At 40.8% G+C, this 19635-nt stretch overlaps 1 protein-coding gene across 2 annotated transcripts; it reads right to left on the bottom strand.

Moving 5' to 3' along the window:
* Positions 1-3905: 3905 nt before the first annotated feature.
* Positions 3906-14371, bottom strand: vsx2 (visual system homeobox 2). 2 transcript variants are annotated; one of them, XM_086049533.1, is made up of 5 exons: positions 13852-14371; positions 13506-13590; positions 12932-13055; positions 8963-9143; positions 3906-5470 (listed from the first exon to the last, which is right to left on the bottom strand). In XM_086049533.1, the coding sequence occupies exons 1-5, from the start codon at positions 14285-14287 to the stop codon at positions 5097-5099; spliced, it is 1200 nt and encodes a 399-aa protein (XP_085905659.1). In that variant the 5' UTR covers positions 14288-14371; the 3' UTR covers positions 3906-5096. The 2 variants fall into 2 exon arrangements, with proteins under 2 accessions (XP_085905659.1, XP_085905660.1); XM_086049534.1 differs by having other exon boundaries at positions 3906-5407.
* Between the last annotated feature and the right edge of the window lie 5264 nt (positions 14372-19635).

Here is a 19635-nt window from a genome sequence, read left to right as displayed (position 1 = left end):
AAACAATGGAGATATTTATTTCTGTATTTGCTTAACAAATACCAAATGACTCAATATCACCATAATGTGCTTTTGAGACGTCCCCATGTCACCCATAAAAAAATGTATTGCATTGTGAAAGAAAGCAAGCATTTTTCAACACTTTACATTGGTCAATAATGTGTAAAAATAACATCCACAGGTGCGGACTGATGTGAAATGTGAAATTCACCAAAATGTGACATACGAGGTTTTGGCTCGACACCAGGTGCCTAAACAGAATTATTCATTGGTAGGCCTGTCTTGATAACAATTTCTTTCGAATGACATATTTACCCAGAAACTATCACAATAAACGATAGTACAATTGGTTTGTTGCTGTTTTTTAACAGCCACTGCTGTGCTGATGATGTTAGAGCAAATATAATAAGTGTACATCATTTTAAAGTGCAATTATATTTCATTTCTCAAGGATACAATACAATACAATAAAACTTTATTTTTATTGCACATTTCACAACAGCTACAGCTGTAACAAAGCACTTTACATACAACAACAAAATAGCAACAATATAACAAGTGAAAGCAATAAATGAACAAAAAATACTTTAATATACAATAGACACCAGAAAAGCGACGAAAATTTCAGGTCGGCTCAAAAAACAGAGAATAGAAACGGGTTTTAAAAATGGACAGAGAGGGGGCTTGCCTAACATTTAATAGAAGGTCATTCCGGAGTGTCAAACTAGGATTAAGGTTTAGCAGGCCGTATCCGGCTGTAGTTTGGGGACCCTGATTTCCATGATCAAAATGACTCATTTTGTCCTTTTATGCCTTGTAGACAATAAAACCACGTAAATATGTTTTGTTTTATTATCATTTAACCGCACATTATGGTCAGAAGAGCTTTGTGTGGGACATACCAAAATCAAGTGCATCCAAAGAAAAAAAAGATTCACAATGAAGAACAAATGACGAATAAATATATACATACATATAATAAATAAATATCAAATATAGACGTGTTGCGATTATGAATGTATGCAGTAGAGGGCAATATCACACCACATTGTAACACCCTCACATCAGCAACCAACAGTACGTCTCTGTTTTGATGAGAGTCGACCTGAGGAGCTTCCCAAAATGAGCTGCATGCACTTATTAATCTCACCAATGTCAATCATTTTGCTCCAAGGGAAATTGAATGTTAATATTGCATTAGTGGAAGATCTTCCCCTAAGCCCTCCCCTGATCTCACTCTGCATGGATTGAGATGATCTTGTGGTGGTCTTTTGCGAAACACACAGCGATACTGATCAGGCCCACGGTGATGACCTCATGGTTTGCAGTGTAAACATCTGGATCTTCCACAAATCTGATCTATCATAACCACTTCCTCTTTCTCTCTCTCAGAGGATTAAATAGATTTGCACTTAGAGGACTAATCCTCACTCTGTTGCATGTCTTGGCCTCAATAAATGAATTTGGATGGAACTTTGCACATGAGGGCAACACTCAGCTACGACTGAAAACATGTTATTGTAATTATAGTGATTCCTGTTGTCTGACACACACACACACACACACATATACTATATGTATATATATATATATATATATATATATATATATATATATGTTTACAGCATTTATTTTTACATTTTATGGTTAAAACCAAAATGTTTTATAATGCTGCAATTATTTAATAATGCTGCAATTATTTTATCCAATAGTTTTTTTTGTTTGTTTATTTTAGTATTTTCGTATATTGTCGCTGTCCTATGAAAAACACGTATGTTCAATTTTGTCTTTTTTTTTTTTTTTAATTATTCATGTTAACACAGTAACCCCATCAACGTAAATTCTTTTTTTTTAATGGCCTAAGTGTTATTCACAGGACAGCAAATGATACATTATGTGAATTTTAAAAAGGCCCTAAAACTGAATGGTAACTGAAGCATTTTTAGTTTTTCGGTGGGGCTACATGAAATTTTACCTCAAGTGAAAAGTCGGGAATGTCTTATGCACTCAAAGCATGAAATGTATGGAGGCAATATAAATGATGTCAACCTGTTCCACACAATATTTAATTTTACAAAACGATGATGCCGATTCGACTTTAACTATACAATAGTGCGGAACAGATTGACTAAAAATACAATACCAAGTTTACTTAAAATAATAAGTACAGTCAGTTCCATTACTTTTAATTTGCAGATTAAGATGAATTAATGCTACAGCCTTCATATATTCACTTGACTTATGAGTTTTTTTTAAATGCGAGTCGTTGCTTGGCTTTTTTGTTTTCTTTAAAATGATACATTTTGCAATAGACTTTGGACCCTCACCACTAGATGGTGCTAGCAAACTTCACAACTCCCTCAACTATTATCCTTCCTTGCAGTAGAAGGACAATAACATTTGGTGGTGGTATGGCATCATTAAGCATAAACCCCACAGAAGAAGAAGAGCAAAGGAGGACAATACATTAAGTGTAGTTATGTTTTCCACTATATTGTCAGTGTTTGCAAGTTATGTGGCGTGTGAATGTTTTTACTGTGTTTTCTTTATATTGTAAAAATTGTATATTGCGCAATTCTTCTGAAAAACAAACAACAAAAGAACAAATTCTGTCGTTTTTTGATGGTGCTGGAGCGCGTTAATTGCATTTCAACGGGTAAAGGTGATTTGAGATACAAGTATGTTGAGAACGAATTAGAATTGGACATCAGTGACGTCATCAAGACATCAGTGTACATTGTACAATGAGTATTCATTACTTCTAATATTGTAAATAGAAATAATATATTTATGGTGTTGGATGGAATCTTTGTACCTTCAAAATCATCACTTTTCAGGCGACCCCCAAAATGGCACGTTTGTTCAACCATTAACATTGCATCGTCAAAGAGCACAAGACATTTTCAACGCTTTAAATTGGTCAATAATTTGCAAAAATAACACCCACATGTGTGGACTGACCAATCGTATAGATTTGTGAAAAAAAAATGAAATTTACCAAATTTAGACTTAAGAGCTTTACCCAGACGCCAGCAATACTAAAATATAAAAAATTATATATGATATATTGCAAATGTATGTTTTTTTAAGTGTTTTTAAATATCTGTTGTTGTTAACAGCGTTAAAAAAAATTCTGTGCTGTATTGTAAAGAAAAACATTTTTAAGATGTATTGATGTTCGTTTTTTCTTTTTTTTAATTACATATGAAATTTTAATGTTTTTACTGTATTTTATGTATTTTAACGTATTTGTAGGGCATTATCCAAAGGACAGTATGTGTATACCTACCAAAGTTTGTATTGATTGTTACTCTTTCTCTAGTGTTTATGTCATTTCTGGGTTCATTGTATCAACACTTTCATCATCCCCTGACACGCAAAAAGCGATTCCTGAGCCAAGGGTGGCATTAGGTTTCCAACCAAATGTCCACTCAAAGAAGTCAATCCTTTTTAAACGGCTGTTAATTTAACAAAGTGGAACACTTTCAAGAAAAGGCGCGTGAGCGGAGTGAACTGGCCTTCCAGTAGCTTGATACAAGACATTTGAACACACGGGAGTGGTGAGAAGTCAAGCTGTCATTCTTTGGATGTAGATAAGAGGATGGATGAGCGGCTTAAGTGTTGGCTGTTAAAGTGATTTCAAATGAGACATTCTCTGCTTGTGGCTGTTTTCGCTCTTGTTGCCCAGCCCCTCCCCCCGGCCCTCCAATTTCATCTGAAATTGAAGGCTCTCAACTGCGACAGATTATAGGAGCTAACCCAGGCATGCAACCAGGGGGGTGGGAGTGAGGGGGGGGCTGTGCTAATGAGGCGAGCCAACAGAGCATCAACAAGTAGCTTCCATAGTGAGGAGGCGATTTGCGGTGTCGGACCAGTTGAGCCAGACGAAGAGTTTGACGACGGACACCAGAAAGTCACATTTAATAATAAAAGATGATTTCTTTTGCATGTTTTGTGAGTGGTACATTTTTGGAAGTGAAACTACTCAAATTGTGCCATGAAATACATCACTTATATACAGCAGCGGTTCTCAAACTGGGGTCTAGGGACCCCACGGGGTCCATTTGCTCTAACTTGGGGTCCGCAAAATAAGTTGAAAAAAATTATGTCATAGCATTTTTTAAAAGTGTTTACCTGTAGGTGTGGAACGATGTGCCAATAAAATAAACACACTACATCAATTACTCCTCCCTACTCCAGCTCTGATGATTGTGACATGTCACATCTGACAACCATGCATTTCTAGTTTTCACACTTTTTTTTTCTTCATGTAGAGTTGTGCAGGGGAGACAAAATAAAAATACGTGCATCTTGGAAGCACATACCTCGGGTTAAAACTTTCTAACATGAAAATAAATCAATGCTTTTGCAAATTATTAATGCGCACCATGTCTTTGGCAATGTTCAACACTACTGACTCGTCAACTGCTCTCTCATCTTGCCATGCATTAATACTGTCTTTACCTTTATAGGAATTAAACTTGCTTGTGGCTTTTTTGAAATGTAGTCACAAGAGCGATCAGAATAGTTGCTAAATATAGCATCCAAATCACGACGATGGCAACACCGAGTGTGCTTTTGTAAACTAGCTCCTCTCTGTAGGCGGCCATGTTGAAAGTGGAAGCAGTCCATGTAAACTGTAGTCACGAAAGTTTCCAAATTTGGAACGTTTTTTCCAGTCAAACAGGTTTAAATTATTTAGGTTGAAACGCAAATAAGGTGAAAAACAATTCCCATGGTATTTAGGGGTGCGTATGGCGAATTGATGTCAACATTATGAGGGGGTCCTTCTAACTTTAGTTTCACTGTCAAGGGTCCCTGGACCCAAAGAGTTTGAGAACCCCTGATATACAGCATAACACAGAACAACATTTATGTTCCTCCTCCGTTTAGAGGGCCGTTGGCGGGATTGTTTGCATTGAAAATGTCACCATTCAGGATGTAAAATGCAAAAGGTTTGGAAGTAGACCAAAAAAAAAAAAAAAAGTGCGTTTGCATCTTCTGCGTAGCAGTGAATCGTCCTCATGAGAGTCCAGATGCAGGCTGCTTTAGAAGAGCCGATGAGAAGTGAGCGCCTTGCATTGCGCATTCGGTCTTTAAGGGCTGTGCGCCTCCTCGACGGGACTCCGAGGAGCGGCGGTCTTCTCCTGCTCATCCTCGTCCAGTCTGTCGTGACAAACTGTCCCAAGCACTTTGGCACTGTGCTCTTGGGCTTTGGCCCGAAGGGCAGCGATGCTGTTCTCTCTCAGTTCCTCTTTAGAAATGGTTGACTCTCCCTTCGACCTCCTCTCCTCCACTTCGGAGTCTTCGGCCCTCTGAGAGCTGGGCGGCGGCGGCGGCGGCTCGTCACACTTGGTTGCCGCAGGCTGAGGGGGCGCCGGGGTCTCCATGGACTTTTTGTGCATCCCTGCAAAGAGTTGCGGGCATTCAGATTTAGAATAGCGTCTGTTGACTGGTAAGCCATCTTGAACTGAAAACATCAAGCAAAGAAGGTTGTGGTTTAGAACAGAATTTTGCAAAAGACAACAGCTGTGAAGGAACAAGCTTAGAGGGTCAACATATTCAATGGAATGGAGAATATGGAATGCTAGGTTTTGCTGAAAACATAAAGGAGCTATGCTAGGTGCTATGCATACAATTAGTGGTATCACTGAATTCAAAGTTCAAACTGTGCATAATGTGACAGTGGCTTAAACATTTTTTTTAATCAAGTGCAGAACATTTGTTAAGTACAATACAGTTATATTCAGATTTTAAGTGAAATATACAGTATTTGCATTTAACATTTGTGCAATGAATTTTCAAACATTTATATGGGTAAAAGTCATTGCTTTTACATGCAATACATTTTAACTGAATCATTACAGATCACATGTTCCTATATTTCAGAATAACATGTTCAAACTGTGCATAATGTTTTAGTGGCTGGTACTGGAGCCAAGTTTTTTTTAGGTGGTACATGGTATAGAAAAATAAATCAATTCAAATAAATCAATTAAAAAAAGAAAAGCGAGAACGAGAGAAGGAAAGGTTCAAGTACCACTGGTATAAGACTTGAAATCTCAGGGAGGAAGGAAGGTAGGAGCGACATGGTTGGAAATGATGAATGGAGGCAGCTAGATTGAAAGCAAGAAGAAAATGAAGGTACCCTGGTAAGAAGGAAGGAATGAAGGAAGGAAGGAAGGAAGGAAGGAAGGAAGGAAGGAATGAAGGAAGGAAGGAAGGAAGGAAGGAAGGAACAGACTGTACATAGATAGGAAGGAAGGAAATAAGGAAGGAGAGAAGGGACAGACAGTGTAGGTGGATAGGAAGGAAGAAAGGAAGGAAGAACGAACAAAGCAAGGAAAGAACAGACTGTAGGTGTATAGGAAGGAAGAAAGGAACATAGTCAGTAGGTACTAGGTAGGTACGTAGGTAGGTAGGTAGGCAGGGAGGGAGCGAGGGGGGGATGTAGGGAGGGAGGGAGGGATGGAGAAAATGCTGTCGCAGGTTAGGAAAGCAGTTGAGTAGGGAGGAAGGAATCTTGGTAGGTCGGATTGAAGGAAGGAAGGAATAAAGTGGTTAGGTCTGAAGGAAGGTAGGAAAATTGAAAAGTATAAAGGAATGAATACGGTGATGAAGGAAGGAAGGAATGCAGGAAGGAAAGAAGCTAAGTAGGAAGGAAGGTAGGTCAATAGGAAACCTGTATAAAGTAAGAAGGAGGGAAGAAGGATGGAGGAGAAAAAGAAAGAGAGAAAGAAAACAAGAAAAAAGATTCAAACAAAGAGAACGAAGTAGCCAATTTAGAAAGGTCTGAAGAGATGGTAATTGGCAGAAACTTGAAGGTCTCGACAGCTGACACAAGGCAGTTGGGCAGTGTAAGGGGCCACTGAGGCAAAGTTTGTTTCCTGAAGTCCACCATCATCTCTACAGTCTTCACTGTGGTCAACTCCAAGTTGTCATCCTGTTGCTGATGAGGCCCGACGACTGTTGCGTGGCCTTCAAACTTTAGGACAGTGACAGCTGGCTGCATCGAGGGGACGCATCCTTAAGGGGCCCCAGCGCTGACGCAACTGATGTTGAGCCAGCTCACGTCCTGCTCGCCAATCGTCAAGGCAGGGGAGTGAGTCTGGGGTGCGAGTCAAGTCGGTGGTGGTGGGGGTGGAGCTGTGCAGGTGCTGAGTGTGAAAGTGTCCTTTTCAAATCTGCAGTACAGCATATTCAAAGCACCAGCCAGCAGCCCCTTAATGCTAGCTGCTTGTGGGGATAGCCTCCGAGACTTTGAACTGATTTCAGGCCATTGCACACTGACGCAGTCGATTTTTCCAGTTTTTCCAGTTTGGTTTTTTTCTTTTGTGCTTCCCTTGGCGATCTTTTCACAGTGCTCGATCCCTGTTTTGAAGGGTGTCCTGCTTTTGTTGAGATACAGGTCCTCACAAAAATTAATGTAGGATATCACAATGTCCGTACGTTCGTCCGAGCTGCCAGCTGAACTCCGGTCAGTGCAGTCCAAGCATTCCAAGCATTCTCATTGGTCCACTTCTTCACAGTTTTCACTGCAGGTTTCACACATTTGAGTTTGTGCCCGTATGTTGGAATTAAGTGGAAAACAGTAATCAGACAAAACCAAAGCTGCACAGGTAACAGCGGTTTGAGTCTTTCAGTGTTGTATAGCAGTGAACCAGAAGTTTGACAATCAATGTGCTTCTTATATCAAGGAAGGTCATAGTTAAGTTTTGCTCTGTTAAAGGGGGAAGTCAACCCAAACATATTTTTTTCAAGAATATGTTCTATGTTAACCCACTAGTTTAAAGAAGGCATTCTGATAAAAATTGCATTTGTGGAATAAGAGTTAATCCACCCGTTTTTAGCCATCTCAGGGGGCGGCCATTTTGTCACTTCTGTCGACAGAAAATGACATCACAACTGCTCAAGTAACGACCAATCACGGCTGACCTGTTTTCTGAAGCTGAGCCTTGATTGGTCGTTACCTGAGCCCTGAGCAGTTGTGATGTCATTTTCAGTCGACAGAAGTGGCAAAATGGCCGCCAACAAAGATGGCTGAAAACGAGTGTATTTTGCTGCTTAACTTATATTTCACAAACGCAAAATTAATCAGAATGCCGTGTTTCAACTAGTGGGCCCGCTGGGAACATATTCTGGAAAAAAATATGTTTGGGTTGATTTCCACTTTAAAGTCACCTATAGGATGATGGGGGGTGAATCTTCGAGTTCGCATACTTGGTCAGCCAGTGTTTGTCGTGCGGCATTCGTGTTAGCTTGTGGTGGGATGTACACATGTATGAAGGAGGAAAACTAATGCAGTGAATAGAATGGCTTACAGTTCCAAAATAGTGACTCAAAACCCGAGCTGCAGTGTGTGTTGAGCTGCGTGACATCAGTACAACATTTCTCATTGAGAGCTAAATATATTCCGTCGCCCTTTTGATTAGCGCGATAGCTTCAGGATAAGCTCCACACGGTGAAGTTGGAAGCCGCGGAGGTGTAGCATGGTTTCCAGGATGCATCAGCTGAGCCAAGTTTCAATGAAGCAGCGAGAAGCAGAACCTGCAAAGTCTTTGTTGGACCTTGTCGGGTGTTGTTCGGTATTGTTCCCATACTCCTCAGAGTGTTGCCGCTCCTCTGGTAAGTGTCCCCCCCAAAAATATGTGGATTTGTGAAAGTTGATGAAGAAAAAAGGTCAAGCGTAATGCTTCGCAAGTCTTCTCTTGTGTAAGTAAGCGGTGTAGAGTTGCCAAAAACAAACAAAAATAACGACAGGGAGCAAATCGGCGCTATCTTGATACTAACTACAGGAAACTAGATGAGTAGTAAGGAAGGATGGAAGGAAGCAAGCAAGCATAGCTCGAAGGATGCAGGTACTTTGTAAATGTTAAATATTCCGCGTCAGCGAGTGAAGCGTTGATGGGTGGTTGACCAAACAAGAATGAGGAATAGGAAGACGACAAGGAAGGCGACTCACCCAGCAACCAGGGAGCACAGGACTCCATGATGCCGTCCTTCGCCGACTTGAGGATGGATTCCGGCAGAGGGATGGAATGCCTGACCATGGCCCCGTAGAGGCCGTACTCGGCCATGACGGTGCTGCGACCCCAGCACTTCTCTCTCTTCCTCCACTTGGCTCTGCGGTTCTGAAACCATACCTGGAAGGACACGACACGCTTCTTACTGTGCTTGTAGTGTGCAAATGTTTACAACTGCTCTGCATTATAATGACAGTCAAAGTTACTGTACGTCTGGTCTCAAGAATAATACCCCGCAGTCAAAGTCAAGTCAAGTCTTTCGTAAGTTCCAGCCAAGCAAGTCCTGAAATTGGCGACTTGAGTCTGACTCAAGTCAAGTCATGTGATGAGTCAAGTCATGTGACTTGAGTCCCACAACTCTGGTAGATGATCAACCGTTTTCAATATGGAAGTGATAAGTACATTCTCAATCATTATGGAAACAGCGGTGTGGAAGTCATTAACAATGATGGACCTGTTAAGAGTTGTGGGACATAATGACCAATTAGTCCGTTAACTGATCAGTTCAATCGCACAGAATTAATTGTTGATTAATCATGTCTTGAAGCAATTGAGGCGAAATGGAGTGCAATGCTTGGCTGCAGAGATGGGCATTCCGTATGCATCATATTTTAAATAATATTAAATCATAATTAATGCGTGTAAGGGTTAAAAATATTTTTTTAAATTTAGATTAATTAATATAGGCGAATGCAACTTTTAAATAGCTGTCCACTGTAGTGCCACTATGCATGAAAGGGTTAAAAAGGACGGACTAAGCAAGGAGGGAAGTGGGTTTTCATCCATCCCTGTAATCATCCCTAACCGGGTCAAGTACCCACTGACGTGTTGTGTTGGGTTCTTTTAAAAAGCAAGACCACTGTTCTCTTCTGCGATACCGTGGAGACGCCTTTATTAACTGCCTGCCCAAAACTGGAGTCCTTTTTGTTTTCTTTACATGTGCACTCCCTGCAGTGCCATTGTACTCATGGGCATAGTCTGCCCTCTAGTGGTTCAACACATGTAATACCATGGATTACACCATATGACTGATGAGGAAAAAGGTAGATAGCAACCTTATCCCTTTTCTTGCGAACTATATCCTTGTGTGGGACTATATGGGACATTTGTAGAGCATAAAAATCTCTCTAATCCATCATTGTGTTGGCCGTGGTTGTGTCGGCATCTAAATGCTATCTTGGGTGACACTTAAACAGTTGTAAACAATTCAATCCACTCACGATACTCTCAGCCGGTAAGTGGATGTGAACAGGAAATTAGCCAGCTCATGAGCTTTAAATCAAGTTTATGAATTATGAAACCTCTACCGGAGGTTCAGATCACCTGTTTTCTGAAGATTGGTCGTTATCCGAGCCCTGAGCAACTGTGATGTCATTTTCAGTCAACAGATGTGACAAAATGGCCGCCACCTGAGATGGCTAAAAATGCTGCTTAACCCATATTCCACAAATGCAATATTAATCAGAATGCTGTATTTAGACTAGTGGGCCTGCATGGAACATATTCTTGAAAAAAATATGTTTGGGTTGACTTCCGCTTTAAGTAGAATGTGTGAGTACTATATACTGTTTAATATCAATGCACACATATGGTAGTGTGTTCCAGGTCAATTCTGACGCAGGCCTATAGCACATTCCCATACGGATGATGAAATTATTAACCTTTTTCATCTGGCATTTTTTTTTATCATTACTCCTTAGTCAAGGCTTCAGAAAAATAGGGAAATTGAATTTTTGCAGGTGTAAATCTCACACCTGTCAAGGCAGTCTCTGGCCTATGACTTCTGTTTCTGATAGCAAAACGGAATCATTCTCATGCTATTTTCCTCTTTTACTGTTTTGAGATGCCCTCGTGATCGTTCCAAGGCCAACAAGTGCATCTTTCGGCAGGAATTGTGCAAATGTGGTCGAAACACAGAGGGCAATTCCTTGGACTAATTCAAGCTTCCTCTTGAACACTGAGTTCAAGAGTTCTACAATTTCCTTGACTCAACACGCAATGTTAAATCCGAAATCCATTTTAGTTGATACAAGTCAAACTTGACTCGGTACAGCCTCAGTGCGTATAGCACCTTAATTACATTTTTAAATGTTTATATTTGTGTCAAATAATTTCGTGTGACATTTTGTGTGTTTCTATTGCTGTCAAATGTCCAAAGCGTAGTAATGTTGGTGACAATTTTGTTTAGAGGTGTGGCAAGATTTTTTCGCCTTCGTTCAATAACGTTTGTGGAAATAACACTATCTGAAGATGCCGTGTAAGAGCCGCACGTCAAAGGAAGCCGGAAGCTGCTGCGAGGAGGACCAGCTACCTTGGGGCACACCGTCTGATTGAAAAATAAGTTAATTTCAGGCCCGATCGATGGCGGCCAGGCGGGCAAATATCACGGGAAATTAAACTAGCGGGACTCGGGGGAGCAACGCCATTGACCCGCGCTAATAAATTCAATGTAGTTATTTCATTTGAACCTCCCCCCCCCACCCCCCACCCCCAACTCATTTAACTAATTACGTTCAATGAGCAAAAGGTGGGTGTTCATTATAGCAAAGGAGCCAGCCCAGCCCTATTTATTTATTTATTCATTTATTTATTTATTTATTTGTTTATTTCTTTATTTATTTATTTATTTGCATGTGGTATTATTTATTGGGCGATGTTGCGGGACCTTAATGAGAAACGAGATTAAAAGGCGGGTTTGTGGAGGCAGATGGATGGTGCAGAGGTCACGCCGCAATCTTCTCCCGCCTTGATCGCTTGATTAGGTCGTTAGTGTCTGCTTCCACACAACAAATTGTTTCACTTTCCAAGTGAGCCTGATGAGAAACGATGTGTCCTGGGCCGGGGGAAGGCATCACTCAGCCCTCGGAGAGATGAGCAACGTCAACGTGCAACGTGCACAGCAGAGGCAGAAACGTGTGCAAACGTCGCCTCTCAAAAACGTGCCATTTAGGAACACCCCTTGGCCAGACATAATATGTGCACTAAGATCATTTTACCCATAGAAATGTTTTGATTTTGCAGCCAAAATAGTATAAACATTTGATGCTAATTATGTATAGTGTACCATACAACCACAATAAAACATAAATTGTCCTGTCAATCAAAACAGAGTACTACAGGTCGATTTAATGCACTGATTTTATAACGTGAAAATACTCCGAATAAAGTGTTGGGTGAATGAACAATCTTTATACATTAGACTCTAGGCGGTAATTTCACACACAAAAAAAGGAAAATGAATATGTATATATATGTATATATATATACACACAAAATTCTGATTCAATTAATTGTTTAGTCTGTCACATGTCAGAAAAAAGGCCAAAAAATGATCAATGTTTTTCAAAGTTAAATCAGATATTTGCAAATATAAAATGCAAAATAAATGTCTTTATTTGATTAAATACAGAGCTAATCAGTCAGCTTTCCTGGAGGAATGCAAAAATCTGAGAAAATTTCCTTCTGAGAGACTGAAATTCTGAGGAGTTGTACAATTTTATATTTGGTCTCTCAATTACTGATTGAGTCATAATTATCGACTAATTTGCTAATTGATTAGGTGTCGATTAATTGATACAAAGGTTATACTTAATATGCACATACGCACTCTTGTGCGATGGAGGTGTTATATAGGCAAAAAGATGTGACTTGAAATTCCAAACACATCAACAGGTGACTGGAATTCATAATAGGCCTACAGCTTGAAAAAAAAAACTTAAAGTGAGCCCAAAATACAACTTATTATTAAAATAAAATAGAAAGTAACATTTATTTGAGACTCAAACAGCTGTTGAATATAAGGTATGCAGTAGTGGCAAAATATTACATGTGAAATTGAGAAAAGGTTTGTTTGAAAATTAGCCACCTGTATTCATATAGGCCTGTATGTGGGTGTGAGTGAGTCTGACCTGTATTCTGTCTTCAGGTAATTCTGTTTTCATGGCCAACATCTCTCGTGCGTACACATCAGGATAATGGGCCTCGTTAAAGGCCTTCTCCAGCTCCTCCAGCTGATACGAGGTGAATATGGTCCTGTTTGGACAAAAATACACCCAAGCTGAATTCATGCACGAACCCATCCGCCCATTCCCTATTTTTCTCAAATTAATTATGTGATTTTCAAAATGAAAATATATTAAAATAAATTTGGGCAAAACATGCCTTGATCTCAAACATACCACAGCTAATTAGACCAAATATTTACTGAGGTGAAAAAAGACAAAGAAAAACATGCTCATAATATGACTCTTCTTAAGAATTGCCGCCAAATCGTGTTTACTAGAAATAAATTACATTTAACAGACTGTATATAAAAAAAGAAAATTATTATTTTAATAAAAATTATTATTGTATTTTTAGATTTTTTTATGGCACAAGAATGGCGTCAAATTTTAAAAACGTCGTACCGTCAGGAACTGTCATTGACTTTATTTTCTTTGTTCCTTTTTTTATAAAGCGGATTTTGAAATGATCATCACTAACCTGTGTCGTCTTTTCTTGCGTTTCTTGCTCTGAGCTATTGAAGACTTGGACAGTTTTCTTTCACTGGAAGACAAATCCTCCGAGTCTGCACAGGGAAAATTGCAAAACATTTGATCGCACATCACAATCGTCACTTTGCTTCATATTTTACGTGGAAAAAATAATAGAATAATAGATATTGAAATTTTAATTTAGTACACCCACAAATCCAAACACACTAGTCAAATCTACATTATGCTAGAATGTGTGTTATTATTTTTTATTTTTCATTCTATGGTGTTGTTGTTTCTATTTTGCCTTTAGGCAAGCTGATTTCCAGCGTGAACTAATGAAAAGAGAAGCTGACCGGAGCTTGTAGACTGCCCAGCGTCCATCCGCCCTGCAGAGGAGGTGTTGTGTGGCCGCAGGTGAACATCCTGCGGGTCCAGCACGCCCTCCAAAAACGCGGGCTGGCGGTAAAACGCCGGAATCCCACCGGGGCCGATTAATCCCATCCCGACACCCACGCCCGCGTGGCCCAGCACGGACCTGGCCGCGATGAGATGCGCCCCTGCCGGCAAGGAGCTCAGCGGGCTCCTCGGGGCCGCGGAGGGCTCCTTGTTGAGTCCTAGGATCTCTTGGATGCCGAAGCCCGTGCACCTACTGGGCGGGTGGATCACGGTGGTCTTGGCCGGCTGCTGCTGATTGTTGACGCTGCCGCCTCCATTTGCACCCAGAGGAGGTCTTCGTGTCTCCACGGAGTTCAAAGTTGCCGACAACACCGCGCCTTGTTTGCCCGTCATGGCGTCTTGGCTTCGGCGGGGATTTTTTTTTTTTTTTTTTTTTTTTTAGTGGATGTAACAGGCTGTTCCCCAGTGCATGGTGCTCTGTGCACAACAAGTGCATGCGGGGGCTTCTTTACAAAATGGTCCCTTTATCCAACAGGTCCAGAGGCAGGGCCCAGCAGCCAATCAGCAGCGAGGATTCAGGATTCCTGTGGATCATCATGGATGCATTCAGACAGACGCCCTTTCCGCACACTCATAAAATCTTATGACTAGAAACGCACTAGCAATTTACGATAGGAAAGGACATGTTGTTTAAATTAGGTGCATTTAAACATCAGATTCTTAATGGGGGGCAAAAATCCTCACCAAAACACTTCCTCACAATATTTTTTGCAGCTCAACGGCGCATAATTGATCTCCAGATGTTGTGTGTGTGCGGGTGTGCGTGTGTGTGTTTTGGGTATTCATCACACGCAAATAATCAAAGGCCCTCCACAAAACATGACAGGTGGACCGACGACGTGCAGCCAGCGTGCTCTGTGTGTGCTTGTTTGCTGCATACGTGGGTCCCGCACCGCGGGGTAATCCCACAGCAGCAGATTAAAGGGCAGGCAGAAGAGAGGATGATGAGTGGGCAAATGAGGATGGGAAATGGCCAAGTCACATCAGATTATATAATAATAATAATAATAATAATAATAATAATAATAATAATAATAATAATAATAATCATAATAATCATAATAATCATAATAACATGGAGACAGAAGATTATAATTGAAGCTAAACATCCTCCCAAAAATGTATACCATGCAATTCTAAATGCGAATATAAGCATCGTACCTGTACATAAATTTGGTTTAGTTCAGTTTGGGGGGGAAAATGCTTGGCCCATTCCTATTTTTTTCCACTGAAGAGGATAAAAACTAAACAAAATACAATTTAAAAAAACAGTAAGCGATCATGAGCATGCATGTGTGAGCAACCTAAGGCCAATGGGCCACATTCTACCTGTCTAAAAACAACGAAAACCTTAGTAACTTCTTCTAGTAACTTCTTCTCCATTGCATCCTCAAATGCCCATAATTATCAATTGATCATTGTATCAATTTATTCATGAATTTAGTGAGGTAGGCAGCCTATTGGAGTAGTGATTGTCATGTGAGCCTCATTGTCGAGGCATCCCGGGCCAAAAAATATTAATAGTTTTATTGGCCAAAAAAAGGATACATTTCCCCCACCAAACGGTAAAAGTAAATACATTAAATAAATAAATAACTAGAAAGACAGTACATCCCATATACGTGCAGGGGTGGACAACCTACAGCCAGTGGGCCACCTGAGATCATTATGCAATTCTAAAAACAAATAAGACCTCAAAGAAACTGTAAAAAAAAAATCCTGAAACCAACAAATGCTCATTACTCGGTGAATGTTTTTTTCCCCATAAATAGCCCTTTTGGATTTGATCAAAACTGAAATTGTCCCTGATGGCAAAAATGTTTTGCACACCTACTGCTATACTGCTAAGTAGTAATCGTAATAAAACTAATGACAAAGACAATACTTCTATTATTTTTCAAATGCACTGAATTGACATTTAAAGCACAAAGGCTACAGTAAAACAGGCCTCCTAATGTGTTTTGACTCACTTGGTTGGCAGTGACAGACAGTCAATGCTTTGTTGGGAAAGCAGCCTATACAGTTGAGAATTAACAGCGCATTTAAATGCATGGCACAGTATTTATTTACTATAATACTGACCTCAGGTGCTCCAGTCAGTTGGCATCCTTTGCATACATTACCATATCATCTTGAGCATACAACTGATAAAGTGCAATATTGACTTAGAGAGTCATCGCTGTGTGCACATCCACTGATCCACTAACAAAGTCGTAATTCACATCAAACATTTGGAAATGAGCCGCTGATTTGGAGGCAGGGACATATTGCGGCTTCAATTAGTGCCGGGCCTGTTGAAACTAATTAGGGCCTATTTAGTGGAAATCCCATTAATGAAGAAATCAATGTTATTAGGATATGCTAATGACACATCAGCCTGTTGGGATCCAGCCATTTATTAACATGGCAGGGATGGAGGAGTGCGGTGGGGGGCTGGGGGGCATGGGCAGTGGCGGAGCTGCGTGGCGGTCGCTCTCTGCCCACCCCATAGGGAAAACATTTGGATTCCTGTGATTGTCCTTCCATTTTCACAGGGATGCAGTATCCTTAGATCCATTGACTCTGACAATTCATTTATATTCACTACATATTTAAAAAATACAATTACAATTGATCTGAGTGCAAACACCAAAAGAATGTCTTCAGAAAAGAACGTGTGACTCACCCCTTCACACCCTACAAAGCAAACAACATGGCTGAGAAGTCATTGGAGTGAAAGTTTGGTCGGACTCCATGAGTGAGTAATCTGCATGTTCTGTTTGATTCCTGCTTGGGCTCCAATTTTCGGGCCGCTACTCCTGAATGCTCATTAGTTTCTTCCGGCTCAAGTTTTGAAATCTACAAACATAAGATGACGACAAAACTTAAAAGTATCTATCACCTTATTGAACAAATGTATTTCTATTGGCAGTTGCATATAGCACTGGCTGCCTACCTTTGTTACATAGTTAGGGTGTCACCAAGTCCTCATCTAAATTCAATTTTATGATCTGTATTACATTTTAATACATGACTCGAAGCAACAGCAATGTCTGTTTATACAGACACACCGTGTCTGTATAAAATGACACATTAAAGAGGGATAACACAATCACAAGTTACTTGTAACGGCAGTCAGCTAAGTACTGCACTGGAAGTGTTGTGAATAGGTTTCAAAATACAAATATTGACAGGAAGTGCAGTGTAAACTGCTTTACCCTTTTTGTCCAATTTAACTATTCGTGTTCTCAGCCTTGCTCAAATAAACACCGAGTGTGATCTAAGTCAACTCTGAGCATTCCGTCCCGGGAGCGGGACGGTCCATCCCTCCATCCCAGACCGACGCCCATTTTTGATACGGAGGTTGGGGGATGACAAGTTTTTAAAAAAGGGGACTAAGCAAGGGCGCAGGTGGATTTTAGTCCGTCCCACATGCGTGTGACGTGGAAAATTCATCTCAACCTACTCAGTGAAATGGATAAACGACAAAAATTACCTCTGAATGCTTCAACCGTGCCATTAGTTACCCGACTGTGCGTACTTACTTGCATTGGGAACGCCCCGCGCTGTACACGTTTGGTCTGCAAAAAGCTTAAAAAAAATAAATAAATAACAAACAAAAAAAAAAAAGCATTTTGGTCTGCGCAAAGAGGAGAGTAAAAGGTAGTAGGAGAAGAAGGAGATGGAGAAAAAGGAGAAAAAGAAAAAGTAGGAGGAGGCGGCGGCGGCGGGGGGAGGAGGAGAAGGCCACAAACACATAGAGGGGAAGCTCAGACACAGAGACTGGAATCAATACATGAGTTGGCAAGCGGTTCGTCAAACCGTTAACCCAGAAGTGGGTGCCCATAAGGTAAGCAGCTTTGAATAGTAAATTAGCCAGCTAATGAGCTTTAAATAAACCTCTGTGCTTTAAATAAACCTCTGTGGTTAACATATCTCCCACGCCGTCATTTTTTTTCTTGGTGGGTGGGGGCAGACATAAGGACGGAACCGCTTTAAAAGGATGAGGATGGACGATCATTTTTATGAATAAGGCCAGAGGGACGTGGACGGGAGGGTACCCAGATTGCGGACAGAGGAGACTGCAGTCCAGCTATCATGCTTTGGTTTTTCCGTGGTCAAACTATCCGCTCCTAAATTGTTGAGTGCGCGCGTATTATGAATCTTACGGTAAAATGCTTTCCCGCATGTCACAACTGTGCACAAAATACAGTACATAATTCATCACTTCCCTCAAAACATTCGTCCAATAAATAGAAAGTAAGGTTTAGAATATGTGCGCACTCAACAATTTAGGAACGGATAGTTTGACCACGGAAAAACCAAAGCGTGATGGCTTGACCACAGTCGGAGGACGGACCGGCAAAAAAGGGTCAAGTGCCCAGCTCTGCTTGTAAGCACATTCAATCGTAAATTTGATTTTTCATCACATTCAATATGAATGCCCTTGAAGAGTAAAATAATATATCATCATTAAAACACTGTGAACTAAAGTGGGCTAGTCTGAGCCCTGAAATTCCAGGGCTGAAAAGGAGTCCCACACTCCGACAAAATGAACACATGCCCAGCACCTTGCCCATCACATTCATAATACAAACAGGAACAAACCTAGGTAAAGAGCAGCATTTAGAATACTGTGGTGAAGAATTGAGCGATTTTTGTGTCAGGGTGCTTTTTAGGTACGATCATATCAGTGCATCTAGATAAGTTTGTTTGTTGATGGAGAGCAACACTGTACGGTTCGTACTAATCTCCTGCATGAGCAGGGCGGCATGCTGATTTGTATGCAGAGGAGACGCCGCCTAATAAAGCTCCAGATTAAGGGAAGATTTACAGTATCTGGTGTAAATTGTGGTGCCCATCAAAGAGCACGCAGATTATGAAGAAAACAGATGTTGTGACTGTTTTTTTTTTTTTTTCATCACGCAAAAAAGGAAACAAAAAGTCTCAAATGGAACAAGAGCACCACCGTGATGATGATGACGGTGGAGTGTTGCAGTGAAAGAAACTCTGGGAGACGGCTTCAACTTGATGATAGCACCCTGTGGAGCAGAGTCAGGAAGCAGCAGAAAGCGGTCCGCTGCTTTCCCAAAGATACCACCCTCCCCACTTACCAAAAAAAAAAAAAAAAAAAAGGTTTTGCAAGGTCAGCAGCTTTCTCATGGCCCTACCACAATTAATGGCATGTTTGGTAGCTGCCCGCAGACATTGCTTAATTAGGCGAGGACTTGATTAATTTGCACTAATTGACGGCTAATTTAAGGCCTGGGGGGCACATTGGACTGACATTTGTTGGGGCTCAGAGGGTATGTGGGGTTAAGGCTTGAACCAACCCCGCCAGGCTGTCTGCCTCCATGTGGATGAGCAGGCCTGCGGACACTGACCCAGCCAAACGTGGTGACAGGCAATATTGATAGTGTCAGTACTAGTTAGCATGTCAGCACTGCATGTGGGCTGATACATGTACATCCGTCATCATCAACTGTCTGACATGGTCAATTTGTAACTGGGTGTTAGGGCAAATTTGCTGTTGGACCCAAATATGCTTTGATTACACCGGTCAACAGAACATTTTAATCAGAAATGCCTTTATGTGTACATACATGTATTTTTGAGGCTGATTTTAAAAATGACTTTCCTTTTTTACTTTACCATGCATTGCAGTTTATAACTGACTTTTCGGAAGAAAAAAAATACACCTG

Source organism: Filicampus tigris, chromosome 13 (assembly GCF_054856515.1).
Source record: "Filicampus tigris isolate MCC_2025a chromosome 13, RoL_Ftig_1.0, whole genome shotgun sequence".
NCBI classification, from domain to species: Eukaryota; Metazoa; Chordata; class Actinopteri; order Syngnathiformes; family Syngnathidae; genus Filicampus; species Filicampus tigris.
The sequence above is the reverse complement of the archived record's forward strand: the minus strand, read 5'-3'. Positions and strand labels throughout refer to the sequence as shown.